This window comes from Gadus macrocephalus, chromosome 23 (assembly GCF_031168955.1).
Source record: "Gadus macrocephalus chromosome 23, ASM3116895v1".
NCBI classification, from domain to species: Eukaryota; Metazoa; Chordata; class Actinopteri; order Gadiformes; family Gadidae; genus Gadus; species Gadus macrocephalus.
This window is the reverse complement of record NC_082404.1, coordinates 6693047-6713705: the sequence shown is the minus strand read 5'-3', so window position 1 is coordinate 6713705 and position 20659 is coordinate 6693047. Positions and strand designations below refer to the sequence as shown.

The 20659-nt window shown below is 48.1% G+C and overlaps 1 protein-coding gene across 1 annotated transcript in view; it reads right to left on the bottom strand.

The window, feature by feature from the left end:
- The window catches only part of gpr158a (G protein-coupled receptor 158a), a 51515-nt gene that overhangs the window by 16272 nt on the left and 14584 nt on the right, over window positions 1-20659 (bottom strand). Inside the window, exons 3-5 of the mRNA XM_060044828.1 lie at window positions 10737-10839; window positions 7499-7746; window positions 5593-5661 (exon numbers count right to left, since the gene is read on the bottom strand). Of these exons, the coding sequence (XP_059900811.1) occupies window positions 5593-5661; window positions 7499-7746; window positions 10737-10839 (420 nt within the window). The remainder of the gene's footprint in view (window positions 1-5592; window positions 5662-7498; window positions 7747-10736; window positions 10840-20659) is intronic.

The window sequence follows — 20659 nt, the reverse complement described above, 5'->3', positions numbered from 1 at the left end:
GCGACCGATCTCAGGGTTGCCAGAGCCACGATAATTATCCTCCAAATACGACAATTTTGAGCCTTTGGTACGTTACTTTGCCCTTTCCAATCTGGCAACATTGAGCACCTTGCCGCTTCCACTCTGTTTACAACAGCACATTACATCTGCAGCCATGCCTAAACGTAAATGTAAGTTCACGGACAAACTAAAGAAAAAATACCCATGTTTCACAAACTCAAATCTGGTCACCCTAGCTAAGGGGTCTTAAAATATAATAAAGAATAAACTAAATGCAATTTTTACTTTGTTACCTGAGTATTTTGGGGGCAGAAATTATGTTTCCTGTTTTTCAGAGAATCTTTTTCTAAAACCCAATGGAACAAAAGTTATCTGTCCTATCGTTCGCTTTGTCTGTGAAGAGAAAGGCAAAAAGATGGGAGTCAAAACAGTACTCCTCATCACGTTTCACCCCTGATCCACCTTGGCTGGTGGCCTCTTCATCATTATCCTCATCCTCACCATCATCATGACCACCATCACCACTTCATGTTTTGGCCACTACTGTATGATTCCAATGTTCATCCAGTCTTCAGGCCCCGCCCCCATGCAGCACGGTCCTCTGCGCTGCCTAGTTAGCTCGTTAGCTAGCGGCGCTTATTAGCCCAGTAGCCAGGTGGACGTTCCTACCGGAGGAGGGCTTTTGTTCTGTGAATGCACAAGGTCCCATCTGTGGGTGGGCTGGGGCGGAGGGGGGGGGGGTCCAGGTGGGTGTTGGAGGGGGGAGGGGTGGAGCTGTGGTAATCGCGACAAATGTGTTTTTATATGAGGGCGGGCGGTGGTTGGTGGTTGGTGGCTGGCGGCTGGCAGGCGGTAATGGTTCCTCCAGCCGTCAGCGCTCCCCGAGGTGGGCCGGGTGTAAATTACATCCCGGCTCAGCCCAGACCGGGGACGGCGTCTCACCTGTCATCCTCCAGGACACGGCTCCCTGGGAGACAGAGCGCTGTGGAGCGTGGCCACCGGTCGGCAGGAATCTCCATGGAACAATGTTCTCCTTGCCTCTGTCTCGTTCTCTTTCTTTTAGTCTTTCTTCTTTCCTTCCATCATTCGTTCTTTCTAGCATTTGATATTTCGTTCGGTGTATATTTTCTATCGACAAACAGTTCAGTATCTGTTTATGCAGAATTAGACCTCTCTCTCTCTCTCTCTCTCTCTCTCTCTCTCTCTCTCTCTCTCTCTCTCTCTCTCTCTCTCTCTCTTTGTATCTCTGTAACTATCCACCTGTCTGTGTGTGTCTCTCTCTGTCTGTCCACTCCATCCATCCAACTGGACGGAGTGCAGCTGATCTTCTCCCCGCGGCGTTGTGTTGCGGGGGCGTCGGCCGGTCATGTGACTCCTCCCCGCACGGCGAGCGGAGGCCTGACGAGCTCAGAGCCGAGGCTCCGCCACACACACACGCAGCAACTCCAAGAGCTACTTAGTTGAGTGTGAAGGTGTCAGTACGGGGAGGAGAGGGAGACAGGGCGGGGGGAGGGAGGGGAGGAGAGGACAGGAGGGGGGGAGGGAGGGGAGGAGAGGACAGGAGGGGGGTAGAGGCAGACGGAGGAGGGTGTGGACAGAAGGGAAGGGAGGAAGATGGAGGCAGGGATTAAAGGAGGTGGGAGGAGAGGAGGAAATGGGAGGGAATAGGAGAGGATCAGACAGGAGAGTGGGGGGGGGGGGGGGGGGGAGAGGAAAGAGAGCAGCAGCAAAGAAAGTTGAGTTAAGAGGAGAGGAGCAGAGAGGAGCAGGGAATACATTAAAACAGAGAAGATGAGATGAGAGGAGACGAGGGGGGGAGGGAAGGAGACAGGCGATCGGAGAAGAGCAGGGAGGAGAGGAGTGGGAAGGAAACAAGGGAAGGAGGGAGGAGATGATGGCAAAGAAGAGGGGAGGACGGGAGAGGGAAGGAGGAGGAGAGGCGTCAGTTGTGGTCTCCCGTCAGGTCAGGGCGCGGCGCCACCTGGCCGCACCTCTCTGTAATTAGCCTCCTGGGGAGTTCTGGCGTCTCGTCTGCTAACTCGCACGCCAGCCAGGGCCGGGGCTCCCAGTGGAGGGAGGCCCCGGGGCCCTGAGGAGGAGCATGAAGGCAGAGGAGCCCTCACTGGGGTGGATGCCCTCTAACGGGTAGTCTGAGGTGAGCTACGATGCTAACGACAAGAGAGCGCCAAATAGGCTAGAGAAGTGAACCGGAACGCTGTGGAACAGAACAGTTCAGACTTACGTGACTTAAATAACTTTTCATAAGTGCAACTGTATATATATATAATATATCTGTTGGCAAAAGACACTCTAGTCTTGTGGGACTGTGTGTATGTGCAAACGTACACACACAGAGGCACACACAAACATAGCTGTTCTATAGCCAGACAGAACACACAAGCAGTCAGGCAAGCACACACACGCACACACAAATAGCCAGGTAGGCACGCACGCACTCGCCCATCTTCTGTGAGACAGAACACACACACACACACACACACACATAAATACTCAATCCCACCATCCACAGAATACCATCTCCACAGCCAGACAGAGACACACACACACACACACACTTTCCTCTCCACAGCCAGAAATAGAAACAGCCATCTTCGCCTGAGACGTAATTTTGTCTCTTCTTTTGTGCTCGCTTGCTGGAACACTTCCGTCTGCCTTACACAAGCACACACAAACACACGCACATATACAGAAAATGTTCTATTTTTATTCGGGCCACATTGCATGTGTCACATTTAGAAGTGCATGTGTGTGTCATTGTGTGCATGCACACACGTGTCTGTCCTGAACAGTGGAATTATTCAGCGTAAAGAATAAGAAGTCTATATAAAGATTTGCTTTGACTACTGGCTCCACAGCATGGCATATCAGTGAGCCCAGACGCTAATTCAAACTGATAATGTGCAAGCTTATCGTTGGTATAAAATATAATAAAAATTATGAAGTTATGGTTAGATATGTTTTGTGTCCGAATGCCTTTTTTGGAGAACAGTCTCTTAGTTGATGATTTTCTCCGGAGCAGTGCAAGCTTGCTATTTTCTCCAGCCTGACCTCTGACCTTCGACCTGCCAAAGGTCTTTGTTGGCTCAGCCGTCCTGCTGGCTCCTTTGATCAGCTGACATCACCTGGCCCAGATCACATGACCAGGGAGTGGGCTAAGGGACAATCCCATTGGACACACACACACACACACACACACACACACACACACACACACACACACACACACACACTTCTTTTTTGAGAAGACCCATTTAGAACATGTTACCTCCATGTACAAATCAAACCCATGTCTGAAGACCGCTCTGACCCGGGCGGACTCCTGCTTCACCGTAACCCCTGGGCTCCACTGAAAATGTGTCGCTCAGCCATCGGTGATCCATCAACCATCCACTTGCGCTCCATAGGGGCCAGCGTCAGAAAACAATCAATGCACAGAGAACGATGTCATCGCGTATGACTGATCGTTCCCGTTTACTTCCTTCAGTTCGGACGGAGCCAGTAGCAAACCGCAGTGGACATCGTTCACTTGATCAGGGCAGTGTTTCCCCAAACGGATGCGAAAGCCGACGGAACGCTCGTTAAACGCTCCCAGGAAGCTTCCGGAAGGAACAGATTGATAGTTATCTAACGCTGGTCTATAGTCGTGTCCTGTTCATTAATCACAAGGCAAGGTTAGGGAAAAGGTCACAGAGGACCTCCTTGTTGACATGTCTGGAAGCCTCCATGTACCTGACCTTCAGCCTCCTCGCCGGGGAACACGCAGGGTATTTATACTCAGGGAAACACACTTGTCCTGTAACCGGCTCCCTCTTACTGAATACCGCCAGGAAACGGTCGACCCTCACTTCCTGTAACCCGAGCCTCCGGTAAACCTAGCTACGTGTAGTATCTCACAGGGTCGGTGATTCGAACACACACATGATCAAACGGGGGATGGGGTCGTGGTGTTTGACTTCCAGCCAAAAGGTTTTTGGTTCAATATATCTAAGTCTACATGTAGGCATCAGAGAGAAAGATGCCTTAACCTGTTCCTCCAATGGGATCCATCTAAAAGGAAATCCTCTGCAAGTCTCATTGGTTAAAGCCATGTGCTTAATAGTCATAGCAAACAGAATCCTAGCCAGCTCTATTACAGACCCGCTGAACAGGAAGTTGCTCTCGGAGCGTGAGCCAACATCCTGGCTAGAACTTCTCATCGGATCCTGTTTCAGAGCGTATTAGTTCCCAGGACCTTGTTGCAACTAATTGCATTGATTAGCCCGAACTTCATCAACTGCCTTTAATTACATTCCGTCTGTGATGATCTGCTAAGCCTGCAGCCCGGCGTCGGCTCCGCTGGAATTGAATCAGCCGCAGCACAGAACACCCATACAGTGAAAGCCCCAGCGCTGGGTTAGCCTCATCTATAACTACCATGGCTATGTCGAGGGCTCTGTGCTAGTCGCTGGTCTCACTATTAATACTGTGACTCATAAAATAATATCCATCATATAATCAATTACCTAACCATACTGGATCCCAGGTCTGTTCATGACGTAGCAGGGAGGTGGTTGGACAATGGATGCCTGTGGTTCAGACGTCAACAGCGCTGTCATCTCGACACTTCAATTCCAAGAGGACCAGAGGCTTCAAACCAGCAATCATCCCATCCCCCCCCCCCAACGTCTTTGAGATTCCCCATCTGAGCCGATGCCCCCGGTCTAAAAAAAGCAACACCTCGACAGCTCCAGGCGGGTGAGAGACGTTTGGGTTGGGGTGTGAACCTGTTTGTCTGCTGAGTCTGTGTCTGACAAGCCTGACAAAACAAAGTGTTGTTCGTCCACCAGGTCCATAATGCACTTTAGGAGGGAGGGATGGAGGGATAGAGGGAAGGAGGGATGGAGGGATGGATGGATGGATGGATGGATGGATGGATGGATGGATGGATGGATGGATGGAGGGATAGAGGGATAGAGGGAAGGAGGGATGGATGGATGGATGGATGCATGGATGGATGGATGCTGGAGAGTTGATGGTAGGAGGGATGGATGGATGGATGGATGGATGGATGGATGGATGCTGGAGAGTTGATGGTAGGAGGGATGGATGGATTGATGAAGGATGGAGGGATAGATGGATGGAGAGTTGATGGATGATGGATGGAGGAATGATGGATGGATGGATGGACAGATGGATGGAGGGTTGAGAGGGATGGAGAGTTGATGGTGATGGATGGATGTTGGATGGATAAGGAGACCGGCCCAATGTCATCTGAAGGTCGAGCCGGCTGCCCTCCCCCCAGCGAGGGGACACATTAAGGATATAATTAGGAAGAAGAATATAGAGAAGATTATCAGCAAACATTTGAGTATTACTGCACACATGAAAGCACTCTCCCATGTGTGCACCTTCTGAGCAGAGGCATGGCTGGTAGCACACACACACACACACACACACACACGCACGCACGCACACACACACACACACACACACACACACACACACACACACACACACACACACACACACACACACACACACACACACACACACACACACACACACACACACACACACACACAACGTACTTACAGGAAAGTACAGCAACAGCGCTCCACACAGGATGGCCTCCAGCAGAATCAGCCCAGACGCCCGGATGCCCTGTCCAATAGAAGGGGAGCAATCAGAACGGGGCCATTCATTGGCTGTTCAGCAAAAACACGCCTCAAGTCTCAACACACACGGTCTGATTACAAGGAGCGCATACAATAGAGTGAAGTATGAAGAAGGACGGCACAGGACAACATCAATCAGCCTGGAATCAAACTTAAAAGACAGTGGAAATGACGCTACGAGACATTTAGAGCACATTTAGAGCATAAAAAACTCAATACATACATTTCACACTCAAACAAACGGCTTAAAATATAAGCTACAACATTATAAATGCTCATGGAGGTAGATGAGACAAAAGAAGGTGTACTGTACACATGACTGACCTCCACCCGAACCATAAATCCAAAACGTAACACTAAAATAGGAGCTAGTCCCTAATAGTTGCTAGGGGCAGGGTAAAGTGTTTAGCCAACAGACACACACTGCAATACAGCAAGGAAAGTACAACGGCGGAGAGCCAGTGAAACAGAAGTGAAATATTTAGCCCGGGGGACGTTTTATCTGGGCGCGCTCACCCTTTCAAAGGCATTCTGCGCACCCCTTCTGAACACATTTAAGTACGTGTCTGCGCTCTGTTTCACGCAGCGCTGCAGGGGCTTTCAGAGAGAGAGGGGCCGCGGAGCTGTCCATTAGAAGGTAGGTTTAGGAGATGAATAAAGGAGGGAGCTGGGGGAGAGAGAGAGAGCCCGGCTTCCAGCCTCACAGGGAGAATGTTGATCTGTTTTGTTGGCAGGAGGGGGAACACCACATTTTGGCGCAGGAGAAAATGGAGATATCTTCTCACTCAACTGTACACCATATAGAATAGTGTTGTGACTCAGAAATCATCTATTGAATTTCTGTAATGACGATACATGACATAATATAATATGTAAATATTTTAACTGTGGCAGGTTAAGGTTTCTTTACGAAGAAATACAAATAAAGGTTTATTCAATTCAGGCTTGGTACCAATACATATTTAGTTCTTGTTCCAGGCAGAACTGCACTTTCTCAGCCATTTCAAATTATTCCAAAGCTTTCATTGAAACTGCCCACGTACATCATCACTGTTTAATTCATTCAGAGTGCGTCGATGGCCTGAACATCATGGCCATAAGGGAGAGCATGAATTATGAGTCAGAATATGACTCATATTTAAATACCCCACACTCAGCGATAAATACAAGCATACAATGAAATTGGGCCGCAAACTGTACTTTGAAACTATAGCCGCAAGGATAAGATAAACAAAACATTGTGCGTCAATAGTTGTAATTCTATCGTGTATAAGCACTATCTTTGGAGTAGCACTTGACTCTTATTTGAACCAAAATAGAGCTTGTTTCTGATTTTTCAGAGCTACTCTCCTGCACTCCAGTTAGTGGCAGGATATTGCTGGGGTCGGTTGTTTGACTCACAGCAGATAGTCACTAGTAGTTTACTGTAAATTCACTTTGGAAAAAGTATCTTCTGAATGATTTCATCGTACGATAGCAGACGAATTTGTGTGATTTGGAGGTCTCTTTGGATAAACGGGCCTAATGACCACATGGCATAATTGTTGGATTCTGTTAATAAAGAAGAAGAAAAACACATAGTGATATAAGTATGATACACAAAATGAGATTGCTGCATTCAACCGATCATAAATAAAGGGTCTGGTAAGTGACTGTTGAGTTGGTCAAATAGTACGATTGGATAACAGCATAAGCTAAGCGACTCAATAGTCCAATGCTCGTCTAATTGGATAAAAACGGCACGGTTCTAAACGTCATCAAGCCGTTTCCACGGTGACGCACTACCCTAGTTACCAGAAGAGTAAAAAAGTAGGAGGCTGCACCTTGTTCCTGCGGTAGCGGTAGACCAGCACCATGCTGGCAAAGAGCAGCAGCATGCACATGCACTGGAAGGCCAGCACGGCCAGGCGCAACGGGCCGCCGCCGCGCGCCAGGCAGGGGCCGTCGTCCCGGCAGTACGCGCAGCCCTCCGCGCAGGGCATGCAGGCGCCGGACGACGACGAGGGCCCGGCCTCGCCCCCCCCGGGGCTGCTGTCCTCCCTCTGGGACGGTCTCCCAGCCTCGGCCTCCCCTGTGGAAACACGGGAAGGAGATCGACGTCGGCTCGATGGGTCAACGTTGAGTTTATCTGACCTTCAGTCAACCTTTATTTGACATTGGCCAGTTTTTCAGCTTCCGTTGATCTTTTCTCGTAGCTCCATTTGACTATATTGGGCCATAAAGGTCGGGTGACCTTGGAGAAACAGGCCAGAGTTTATCGATTTTGAAAGTATCCAAATGAACAAATCCCACCCCTGACTGATCCGATCCCCCAACACGCGGGACTAGCTCGCTTGCTCTAGCAAAAGGTCTGCCTAGCCTTGCCTTGTGGAAGACTTTGGTTGTGCACAATTAGTGTGCACAGGTAGGTAGTTAGAGAGACAAGCATGCCATCCATTTGTTTCAGACGCAATGATTGGACGGGCTTATAACAGGCCTAAGACTTCCACAGAAGACACCTACTTCATTTCCTTTTGTATCAGAGCATTTGATATATTGATCGCCTTAAGGATTTTAACAGAATTTCAACAAATATGACAAAAAACAATTTAAAATAAATTGCTTTTATTCAAACCATCTTTTTGACCTTTATTTGCTCACTTGCATGAATTCTCACAACATACAGTACAGCCTGTTCAGATGTTGGGATTGTTGCCATGGTTGATTGTTAATATGATGAAATACATTTTTCCGAAGAAGAAGGTTACTTGCGTCCTTCCCTCGGCGCGACCAGTGTCCTGTCAGCTATTAAGAGACAGATCTTAATGTGTGAACATGAGCAGTCAACATCAGACCCCCTGGTCATGGCCGGCATGCAGTCGGAGGATCAGCCTCATATGGATGAGCAGTGGATATAGCTTAGCCCAGGAAGCTAAAGCACACAGAAACATACTGCGCTGCAATATATTGTTAAACCAAGGACATGCTAGGATAGCGCTATTTGCATGTTCTAACCTTTCTTGATTAATACAAAATATGGTGGTGGTGGTTGTGGTGGTGGTGGTGGTGGTGGTGGTGGTGGTGGTAGAGGTTGTGAGGGGATGGTTAGGCTGAAGTGGGTCTATGGTGGTGGTGGTGAAGTGGGTCTATGGTGGTGGTGGTGAAGTGGGTCTATGGTGGTGGTGGTGAAGTGGGTCTATGGTGGTGGTGGTGAAGTGGGTCTATGGTGGTGGTGGTGGTGAAGTGGGTCTATGGTGGTGGTGGTGAAGTGGGTCTATGGTGGTGGTGGTGAAGTGGGTCTATGGTGGTGGTGGTGGTGAAGTGGGTCTATGGTGGTGGTGGTGAAGTGGGTCTATGGTGGTGGTGGTGAAGTGGGTCTATGGTGGTGGTGGTGAAGTGGGTCTATGGTGGTGGTGGTGAAGTGGGTCTATGGTGGTGGTGGTGAAGTGGGTCTATGGTGGTGGTGGTGAAGTGGGTCTATGGTGGTGGTGGTGGTGAAGTGGGTCTATGGTGGTGGTGGTGAAGTGGGTCTATGGTGGTGGTGGTGAAGTGGGTCTATGGTGGTGGTGGTGAAGTGGGTCTATGGTGGTGGTGGTGGTGAAGTGGGTCTATGGTGGTGGTGGTGAAGTGGGTCTATGGTGGTGGTGGTGAAGTGGGTCTATGGTGGTGGTGGTGAAGTGGGTCTATGGTGGTGGTGGTGAAGTGGGTCTATGGTGGTGGTGGTGGTGAAGTGGGTCTATGGTGGTGGTGGTGAAGTGGGTCTATGGTGGTGGTGGTGAAGTGGGTCTATGGTGGTGGTGGTGAAGTGGGTCTATGGTGGTGGTGGTGAAGAGGGGGAGATGATGGTGCTGTGATGATGATAGCGGGGGTGGTGTTGAGCTGGTGGCAATGGAGTTGGGGTTGGTGGTAAGGTGGTGGTGTGATGCTAGGTTGGGTGGGGGTGGGGGTGGTCATGATTGTGGGGGTAATGGTGAGGTGTTAGAGTTTGTAGTGGTGGGAGGATAGTGGTGGTGGTGATGGTGGTGGTGGTGGAGGTGGTCGTGGTGATGGTGGTGGTGGTGGTGGTGGTGGGTGGTGTCGAAGGGACTGCTGGCGCTGCGGCTGGGGGGGGGGGGGGGGGGGGGGGGCTGACGGAAGTGATTGACGGGTGGTTTAAATGTGTTAGACTCAAGAGGTTCAGAAGATCCCAGGAGGTCATGTGAGAAAGTGTGAGAATTAAAGTCGGTGGTACTTCAATAAGCAACCCCTGTGCCCTCTCACAACACCAGGCTCCTCTTCTTAGAAGATAAATGGAGCAAAGGGAAAATGGTTACGAGAGAAAGGGAAAGGTTTCTATTGGCTGAGGAGCCCAGAGGAGGGAAGTGAAGCCGCGAGGATGGCCCGCATGGCAGCAGAGATAAAGGAGGCTGGGTTTAAAAAAGACGCTTTATGGGGAAAACACCCTTTGTCTCTGAGATTTAGAGGGATTTGGCCTTTGAAAGAAACAAACAAATAACGTCCATATTCCCCAAACACTCAGTGACTCAGTCGCAATGACTCATACTTACACTATAGCTCCGTCTCATTGGCTGTTTGCTCTTCCGGCTGACTGACGGCCCCGCAGAGCTGAGCTAACTTATGTAGCGAGAGAGGTGCTCTGCAGCGGAGGGAGAGTGGGGCTGACTCTCTTCCCTCTGCCCAGAAGAGTGCAGGATGTGGTGGTTGCTTTTGGGGGCCTTGTGATAGGACATACTGTGGGCTACACTCTATAACACGTCTCACCTTGGTTCACTACGAGTGCCTTCCTTTTATGGATACAAACATTTAGATGATGGGACGATGCAAATTTAGACAATGTGTACATATATTATGAGAGCTCACATCTGTTCAGCTATTTGTTTCCATATTCTGTTTGTTGGTCTTGTTCTAATGCATGGTTGGTTGTTTGAGGGTTAAAGGAAATAAAAAGATAATAAACGAAAACTATATTCTCTATGCCATACACAAATAACTGCCATTCCTCTTTTCAATTTCCGTTTCAATTTCAGTTTGACTTTCGGTTTCAGTTGCAAGCACCAAATATAAGAGGGCGCATCAACTTACTTGTGAACCCATTGACAGCCACACGGTTGGGATGGTAGAAGCCTCTCCGGCAGAGGCAGGTGTATTTGTCCAGGACGAACCCATGACCACCGATGGGCAGGCACTGAAAGCAGACGGAAAGCACACTTTGGTTAGTAGGGGTGGGGGAGAAACATCGATTCAAGTGAGTATCGGGATTCTTTGCCTCCCAAATACGAGTAAAGGATTGGGGAAAATTATTATTTTTATGAAAACAAATTAACCCAGAAATGTCAATGTAATCTAAGTGGGGACATAGTAATGGTACCTTCCTGCAGAGGTTGCTATCGTGGATTCCCCTATGGTTGATTTGCATCAAATAAGCCATTTTCAGATATAAAACAATTGTGGACCTATAGAACATCTACCCCCAGATTATACACATTAGGTTAAAGATATAATCACACCGAATTGATTTGTGTTGTAATATTGTGTCCTGAGGTCCCTGTCAAGTCCCATCTCTACTGGTAAGGCATTGAGAGAACAAGACATGCTAACATGCAGAAGGCCAATTGCTCTTGCAATCACATTTTCACATTTCAAAATTCATACAATAACCCTAACCCGACCAGAAGCATACAAATGCATGCACCTGCAACACATACGCGAAGATCTCTACTCAACATTCAGAGAGGAAATTCAGAGAGGATACTCTAATTTGGAGAAGGCAATGTGATCTAATTAAGATTGATAGGACCTCAGCAAGGATTATCATATCCAGCACAAAGGAAGGTAACCCTAAACGAATAACCAATTAAAAGGTGGTAAAAAACAATGTTTAATAAATGAACAGCCAAAATTGCTGAAATTGATTCAAAGTAAGTGATGACATTAAATTAGCCGTCTGAAGGTTATGAGGTTAAATTATTGAATTTGAGTTTTCGGTTTTCTGTACCTGCATGCAGTCGATATTAAATTAGAGGGGCTCTATCGTCAGGTGAGGACTGAGATAGCAGAGCGGAGTCACTAAGAGTCCAACCTGGCCCGGTTTCAGCTGCCGTTCGCCCCAATTAGCAGAGGTAATTAACATCTAGATGAAGAACCAGGCGTATTTGGTGCTTTAAAAAAAGGAACTGTTAATTATCTGACTTCTGGGCTTTCCTCTGCTGTTCTGTGTGAAGAAGACATTTAGGAAACTGATATAACACTATTGCATTCCCTGTGTATTACCTTCTTTAAGGTATCTTCTTTCTATCTCTTCCTTCCTTCCATCCTGCCTTCCTTTCTTTGTTATTTCTTTAAGTTGCTAATTCCGCTGACACAAAGCATTCAACACAAAGTGATTCTCTGACCGAAGCTGTGCCTGCTTGGCCTACAGTGTAGACGCTACATCGGTTCACACCCAGCGTCCAGCATCTGTGATCGGGTCCCAGTGGTCAGAGGGCGCCGTCGGGTTGCTAAGCAGCTACATCTAAATCCAGCTCCAGTCCTGGAGCCCCGCACTGCACGCCTGGCTCTGCATGCCTGCACAGGGGCAGCTATTCCTGGGTCCACTGTCTCCCGCACCTGGGTGGAGGACTGGAGGTGTGAAGACATCTGAGCAGCAGACCAACGGGGGGGGAGGGAAAGTATATGAAAGACACGTGCTCCTCCTCCGAGTGTTGGATGCCAGAGAGAGGAGAGTCTGATGGACGAGGCAATAGAGAGGATGTTGATCCACTGAATGTGGTGTCAACCATACAAGTGTCCCCAGGCTAGTGCACAGCTGTTAGGGGTTGCGGTTTGACCCCGCTGGCGGCCATTGTCTCTCCCTTACCGTCAAGCTGCTTTGTGGGAGTTTTCAACATAAAGCCAAAACCTGGACATGAAATGCATGAAATGCAAGTCCACCAGTGCTCACTGAAAGTTTGTCCAACCCAAATGTTTGTCACACAACACAACAATTGGCATGAAGTTAACCACCCCTGTCAAGTCGATGCACGAACACAAGCTGTCCTATTGATGCTTGCATCACACGTTATTGCGTCTAGCACAAAGTCAGTGGAGCGCGTTGCCTATGTTATCAGTCCCACGTGGTAGGGGGGGCATATCATTAGCCGCCTTGCTCAAGGACGTCCCAGACAAGAACTCAGTGACATCCTTCTTGGTGGGACCTACACATTGTGTTATTATAATCTCTTCATTCTGATTGGCTCAAGTTGTTGCCAGCAGGTGACGATGTCATGTGATTCCACTACGGCTGGTGAAATAGTTTTGAAGCTTTGATATAGTTGCACAGGTTTTAGATCAAAACGCACAGGAGACAACGCCCCTGTGAGTTTTATGATGTTCCTCTAAACACACTTGAACAAGGACATTAGGCAAACACACTCACACAAGAACCAGGCATAATGCTTTGCAGCAAGGCTAACCAGTAGCTCATCTCATACCCTGGTAGCACATTCAGCTCAATTTAGCCTCACCTGCTAGACGGAACGGACTGAGACGGGTGTCCTCTGGATCCGACTGTCTCTCTGTCTGTCCGTTTGTCTGTCTGTCTGTCTCTGTGGCATTTGCTAACACGTAAAAGTGCGTGCATGCTTTTTATTGATGGATTGTGGACCTGCATAATACTTAATACGCGTCAGGATGTGCATGGACGAGAGTGTGCACCACACACTGACAGATGAGGTATTATCTTAGGGCTACTCTATGCCTTTCCACAAAACAATGCATACACACATATCAAATACAGACATGTATGAATGTTAATACAAGTAAGTGTGTGTGTGTGTGTGTGTGTGTGTGCGTGTGCGTGCGTGCTTGCGTGTGTGTGTCTCTGGGCCAGGAATAGCCCGGCTGTGTGGTGCCAGCGGCAGAGGCGGTGATTTATCTCCGTGGCGACCGGGGAGTGTGTTGAGCAGCGCACACAGTCTCCCTGCTACCTGCCATCAGTCACACCTGATCACCGTGGCAACGCTGCCGCCCGGAGACAGAGGGACACATTCACACGCACGCACACACACACACACACACACACACACACACACACACACACACACACACACACACACACACACACACACACACACACACACACACACACACACACACACACACACAAACAAACCCACACACATACACACAAACAAACCCACACACATACACCCACACAAACACACCCACAATCTCATTTCAAATAGGGCCCCTTGGGGCCGGGCGGTACAGCTTTGTGTGAGGGGCCCTTTGAGGTTACAAACATGTGTGTGTGTGTGTGTGTGCGTCTGTGTATTGGGGGGGGGGGGGGGATTTGGGTGTGTGCGACAAAGGATCTATTACGACTATTATTAGTAGTATTATATACTATTACTGGTATCTAATGCTATGGATGGATCTTTGAGGGCATCATCACACTCAGAGTTTGAATAATAAAATGCACTGGAACTATAATAATGTGTTCCTTGTTCTTATTACCTGGATACACTGTAATTATCAGGATTAGATAGTACTAGTACTAAAACCACTAGAAATACTACTACTACAAGTGCAGGTAGCTTACGACTGTAGGGTAATAAAGAGCACGAGAGAGAGAGAGCGAGAGAGGGAGAGCGAGAGCGAGAGAGAGAGAGAGATAGGATATTCTCAGTATATATTTTTACATACTGTATATACTACTATTAATCCCTTATTCCCCTCTGCGGTAGTGTTTTGTTTACGTTGCAGTCGTAGCAGCTGGCAGTCATGTGTTCTCTGACCTTCTTATCACCATGGTGACATGTCTGTGACCTGCAGCCATGGCCTTCTGATTGGTCGGTGGACCTACAGCAGGGTCCTTCTGTCAGAAAACTTAAGACGGGTCAAACTCTCTCTCCATGTAATCCACTGCCTCCATAGCTTTCCCGCCCCCTTAACTCTATGTTTTATACGCCTGCTGCATCTCTCTCGTTTTTCTACCTACTGTGTCAGTCTCTCTCCTGTGTCAGTTCCTTCTGCCTCTGTAACTCTCTCGCCCCCTTTACTCTTTGTTTTACACCTACTGTAGGTAGGACATAATGTATCATATAATACATCATATCCTATATACATATATATATATATATATATATACATGGGATATGACAGAATATAACCCCGTGTTGAGGCATGGGCACATGCTAATGAAGACGTGCACATGTCACATTACCACACACACGCACACATACACACACAAACATTCACAGACACACACACAAACATTGCCACACACATACACACACACAGTTTGACGTGACATCAAAGCCACTCTCCTCTCGCCCCCTCCCCGATATGATAAAACACACCCCAGATTCCACAGCTCCTGGTAAATGATATGGAGGGGCGGCCATCTTTGCTGGCCGGGAAGCTAGCAGCAGCTAGTCCGCTAATGAGGACCCCCACTCCAGCACACCCCCACCCCCCCGCCCAGCTCTCATACCCTGGGCCTAATCAGGTGGCGATTGGCCCCATGGTGGGCGTTCAGAGTGACCCGATGGAGCGCTTGGAGCCCCCAAGTTGGAGGTGGGGGCTGCAGTCTCTGGCTGGAGACTAATTGACCCTATATGTGTCTGTGTGTGGGTGTGTGCGTGTGTGCGCACGCTTGTGCGTGCCTGTGTGTGTACGGTATGTGTGTGTGTGTGCGTGCGTGCGTGCGTGCGTGCGTGCGTGTGTGTGTGTGTGTGTGTGTGTGTGTGTGTGTGTGTGTGTGTGTGTGTGTGTGTGTGAGAGTGTGTGTGTTTATATATGAGTGTGCATTCGCATAATGTAAGTGCATATACAAGCGTGCGTCACAATATGCTGTCTGTGTGCCTTTGCATGCATGTGCGTGTTTGCATGCATGTGCACCATGCACGTGTGTTAGTGCGTGTGTGTGTGTGTGTGTGTGTGTGCATGAGAAGGGGATGTGTGTGTGTGCGGCTCAGGGGAGACAGGAGGAGAAGCAGTCAGTTGGTTCAGCACCAGGAGAGTTCCTCACGGTCTGCTGAGCACACACACACACGCACACACAAACACACGCACACACATCCGGAACATTTTTGAATAACTTACGTAACAACGCCCCCTCCACTCACAGACCGCATGCACACACACACATAAGAACACACAGAGATACTAAATAAATAAACGCATTAAAGACCTCCAGGAAGAATACGCAGATTGTAAACCAAAATAAAACACACACGCATAGCAAACACAATGTGAACACACAATCACAAAGAAAAACACACTGAGTACAAACAGACCCCCAAGCATGATAGCAAACAAACAGTAATCTATGTATTTGTGTTCATGTTGTGTGTATACTTCCTAGCGCACACACACACACACACACACACACACACACACACACACACACACACACACACACACACACACACACACACACACACACACACACACACACACACACACACACACACACACAAACACACACACACACATACGTTATAAAGAAACAGGAAAGCATGTTCCTTCTCTCCGCTTGGCAGGAAGCCAGACATGCAGACAGACAGAGAGACAGCATGCCAGTTAGCCAGGCTGTCAGCCAGACAAGCCCACAGGTCCATCCAAACAAGGTAAACTACCTCCTGTTAGCCCCAGAGCTGCTGGCCAGGAACAGGGCCCCTGGCTCTGGACGTCATCCAGAAGCCAAGCCTCTCACTCCACGCCAGCCAGCTAAACCCCCTGGCCCAGGGGGGGCGGTGGTGGGGGTTAAACACCGCCATCAGGCTACGGCTAGCATAGATAAACACACCCGGCTTCATGTTTGCACCGCAAGAAGCCAGACACCGCAAGGCTTCTTCTGGAGATGATGGGAACAATGAAGTGTTGCTTTCCCCTGTAATAGGACTCGCATGCATGTGACTTGCATAACGCAGTGAATGACGTATTTTATGCCCTGCACGTGCTGGAGAGTTTTCCACATGATGTGTGAATCTACACCCCGTGTGGGTGTCAGGTCAGAGGAGGGGAAGATCCCTCCACTGCGTGGAGAACAACACGTTTCCCATATTAACATGCAGTGGCGGGATCATGTTCGCCTCACCTCCTAGCATGCGTTATTTTCCCTGCAACGGAGCAACGTGTGCTCCTTCTCCGACCCCATGTATGTGCCTGACTAGCAGGTCGAAGATATATTTTCCCAACGATCCGTTTCTGAAGGGATTCTAGTAGAACGTCCGCCTTGTTTATCCCGATTGGCTCAGGGTCTTGATTAGTTCCTGATATTTGCATGCTATCCAGTCTGACCTGAGCATAGACAAATATTACTTGACTCGAGGTCGGAATTAAGAACGAGATTTTTATTTAGTCTGCAAGATTCAGACCGGGCACCAGACCTCATTATCGTTTAAACGTGCCAACGCATTCAGAGAGGGGTTATTGGACTCTGGGCCTCTGTCCAGAGTCCATGTGTGTGAGAGTCAGTTAGAGCCAGTGGATTGTTTGTGCGTCAGTGTTAGCCAGTAGATTGTGTGGGTTAATGTTGGCCATTCGATTTTGTGAGTTTGCTTAAACCAGTAGATTATGTGTGTTCCCTTTGCCAACAAATAGTGAGATTTTGTGGCAGACTACTTGGTAAAATTTGTCAAATTTTTGGAGCCCAGTAACTTTCAAAACTCATCCAGAAAGGCACTAAGTCCGATTCCCAATGGCTAAAGTCAACCCTCATGTAGGCTCCTTGAGCAAGCTGCTTGACTCCTCCTTAATGACCTGTATCTGAGAATGTCTGCCGATGGACTAAATAGCGAAAAGTAAACCCTCGATATCATCCTAAAACACAAGTCCACAAACCAGTGCTATGGAATTCATTCCGTGTTAATCATCCTCATCAACTGCAGTGCGTAATCACAGCTTGGGTCAAATAAATGATAGATCATCAGCAATTAGCTTTATCACAGTTGAGGGGGACATATACTAGAATGTAGCAATGCAAAGAATATTTAAATTGCTAATAAGGATACTGAAATTGTTCGCTACAGCTGTTTAGCTGTTTTGTTTACTGACGTGGTATATGATATATATATGCCATGTTCATTGATGTATTTGATGCAATGGATGTAAGAACCAGGTAACAGAAAAGCACAACATCAGGGAATCTCCCTTTGGAATGAACAGAAGTAGCTAATGGAACTGGCTTACTAAAAATACTAGCATAACTAGCTAAGATAAAGCGTGCGTTTGATTCCTACATCTTCCTCCTCAATCACATCCCATTCTAGGGAACGTGACAGATGGTTATATAAAGTTTTGGATTTCTATCGTGTGTATATATATTGTGCAGAAGTATAATCTACTTCAGGGGGTACTCTTTGGTTGCGGAAAACCCTTTTGCCTCTCTGTTCCGTCTACTTTAATAGGGTTTCACGCTCCAATAGACGCCGGTGCTGAATTCCTCCAAAGGCCTATTCCTATTCCTCTGCTGCTAATCATTAGGCGCTCGTGAATCGCTTGGCCACGTTTTTTTACCTTTGACTAAGCATTCTATAAATACAGACTTTTACGCCTGACGAGTAATAAAATACAAATAAAGAAAACTCCATTCCCAGTTCCATTAGATCAGTCACGGAACACGGAGCCCCGTCCCCCCAGGTTCCCCCGGCCCCGGAACCCACAGCCGCGTGCAGCGGAGTGGGGGTTTCTGTCATGCGTTTGTGTGGTGTGTGTGTGGTGTGTGGATTTGTGTGTGTGTGTGTGAGTGGGTGTGTGTGTGGTGTGTGGTGTGAGGTTTTTTGTGTGTGTGTGTGTGTGTGTGTGTGTGTGTGTGTGTGTGTGTGTGTGTGTGTGTGTGTGTGTGTGAGGTTTTTTGTGTGTGTGTGTGTGTGTGTGTGTGTGTGTGCGTGCGTGCGTGTGCGTGCGTGCGTGCGTGCGTGTGTGCGTGCGTCCGTGTGTGCGTGCGTGCGTGCGTGCGTGCGTGCGTGCGTGCGTGCGTGCGTGCGTGCGTGCGTGCGTGCGTGCGTGCGTCGGCCTGCTCCGTCTTTCCCAGGTACAATGCCGTGTTCAGAGCAGGGGGGGGGGGAGGCCTCCCGGGGCGTGCGAGGCAGGGCTATTTATAGCTAACGACCAGGGGGTGGGGGTGACTAGAGGAGGAGGACGGGGGGAGGGTGGAGAGGAAGGAGTAAGCATTTTCTCTGTGTTTTCGTTCTCATTATCGAGGGAACACTTGAGCTGCGAGGCGGACAGAAATAGACGAGGAAAGACGTGATACCCTCCCAAAACAACCGTTCAACCGTTTCTTATGTGAATAAATGTTTAAAAACGTCTATACATGCACGTTTGAATTAACCGTAATGAAGTCACTGTGAGGAGGCATGGGGTCATGTTCTCTACGGAAAACAATCGCTGAAACCTATTGGCTCGGCTCTATCTGGTCTCTCTGTCCTCCTGTCTGTCTGCCACGGTGTCTGTTCGTCAGTTTGCCGGACCATCTGTATGTCCCTCTGCCTGTACGTCTGTCAGTCCATAGCTTTTTTTTACCTTGGTGTGCAAGGTGATGGTGGACAACATAGGAGGATGTCCTGATGGAGATTATACATTTGCAGCAGTGGGTTGGGTATTTGCAGGATGTGGAGGGAGGGGAGATGTTGAACACTGATTGCTCCATTAGTTCACCATCGCAAAGGTAGAGTGCAGCGTTATCGCGGCGTGATTGAGGCGTCAGCCAAGGTCAAGATATGGTGCTCAATGAAAAGACAGCCCCTCCAAGATGTTTCATAATAACACGATGAAGAAGGCCAAACATAACTGCTCAGAGTCTCATCGAAGGAACACACAGAGATTAGTGCTCCAACTGTTTCCTCACACGGCCTTCTCCACATTACGTGTCGGGGACAAAATGATCTCGCCAATGCCTTCTCTTGGTTCATTAGTGTACAGGTCAAGTGTCCTTCGATAACTTAGTCAGGCAAACAATTATTGCAGCAGTTGTTTCAAACGTACTTTGTCTACTGGTTACTGTCCAACTGGGCATTATTTGGTCTTAAAGGGGGACATATTACACCACCAGATCCAGTATAGATCTAGGTGGAAATGCCCACTAGTGATGTCATATGGGGCAGATTTTCGAAACGGCTTGTAAGGCTAATCACACTCACACCTGGTGGTATAATATGTCCCCTTTAAACAATACAAAAATTAGGTGTAATATTTACTTCTGTTAATAATAATGAATGTATTCCCATCGTTGATGGAAACTAAGCCTCAACGCTCAGAAAGTACTCATGTTGTCTAATTCAAAGGGTCTTGAAGATGTTGAGTACTTGAATGAGAACTTTCCATTACAGTCTCAAAGGGTAAAGGCCTTTGAGACTGTAATGGTGATTAAGTGCTGTACCAATAAAATAAAATAAAATAAAATTTAATTTAATTGGTATTTTTCATTTGTATTAAAAATAATTACATTTAAATTGAATGAAAACTCTAATCCATTATTCAAAATAGAATTCACAATAAGTTTGTCAATTCAAGCAAAACTACCTTAAGTAAGATCATGTATTTTGAAATACAGTGTATGGTGAATGGGCTAAATCAAATATCGCCAAACAGCTCAGAAGAAGTACTTGAGCAAAAATTAAAACTACTAGTATGTTCCATGTCACCGCCGCTTCGGTGGGCAGGGAGCCCCTAGACATGGTAACCACTCAGGCTATGAATCAGCGCCGCCAGGGCCCCGGGGCCCCCAGGGGGCCACAACGACGCCACTAGTTCTGAGCGATAAGCTAATTGATTGAAACATTCATCATTGGAGAACGGCAAACTCCAACCCGCAAGCCGATGCAAAGACTTTGACGGGGAAAAAGGGAATGGAGCAACGCAGTGATGGGTTAGGGTTAGAGGTGCTGTTGGAGCGAATAGTGTCTTGATTCAAGATTGGTGCCCAACCTTCCCCTGCTTGGCTTTAAAACCTGTTTAAAGGGCCTGTGGTTGTCCACCAGGTGACATCCATAATGGGTGTGTCTGCCCCGATGTATGGC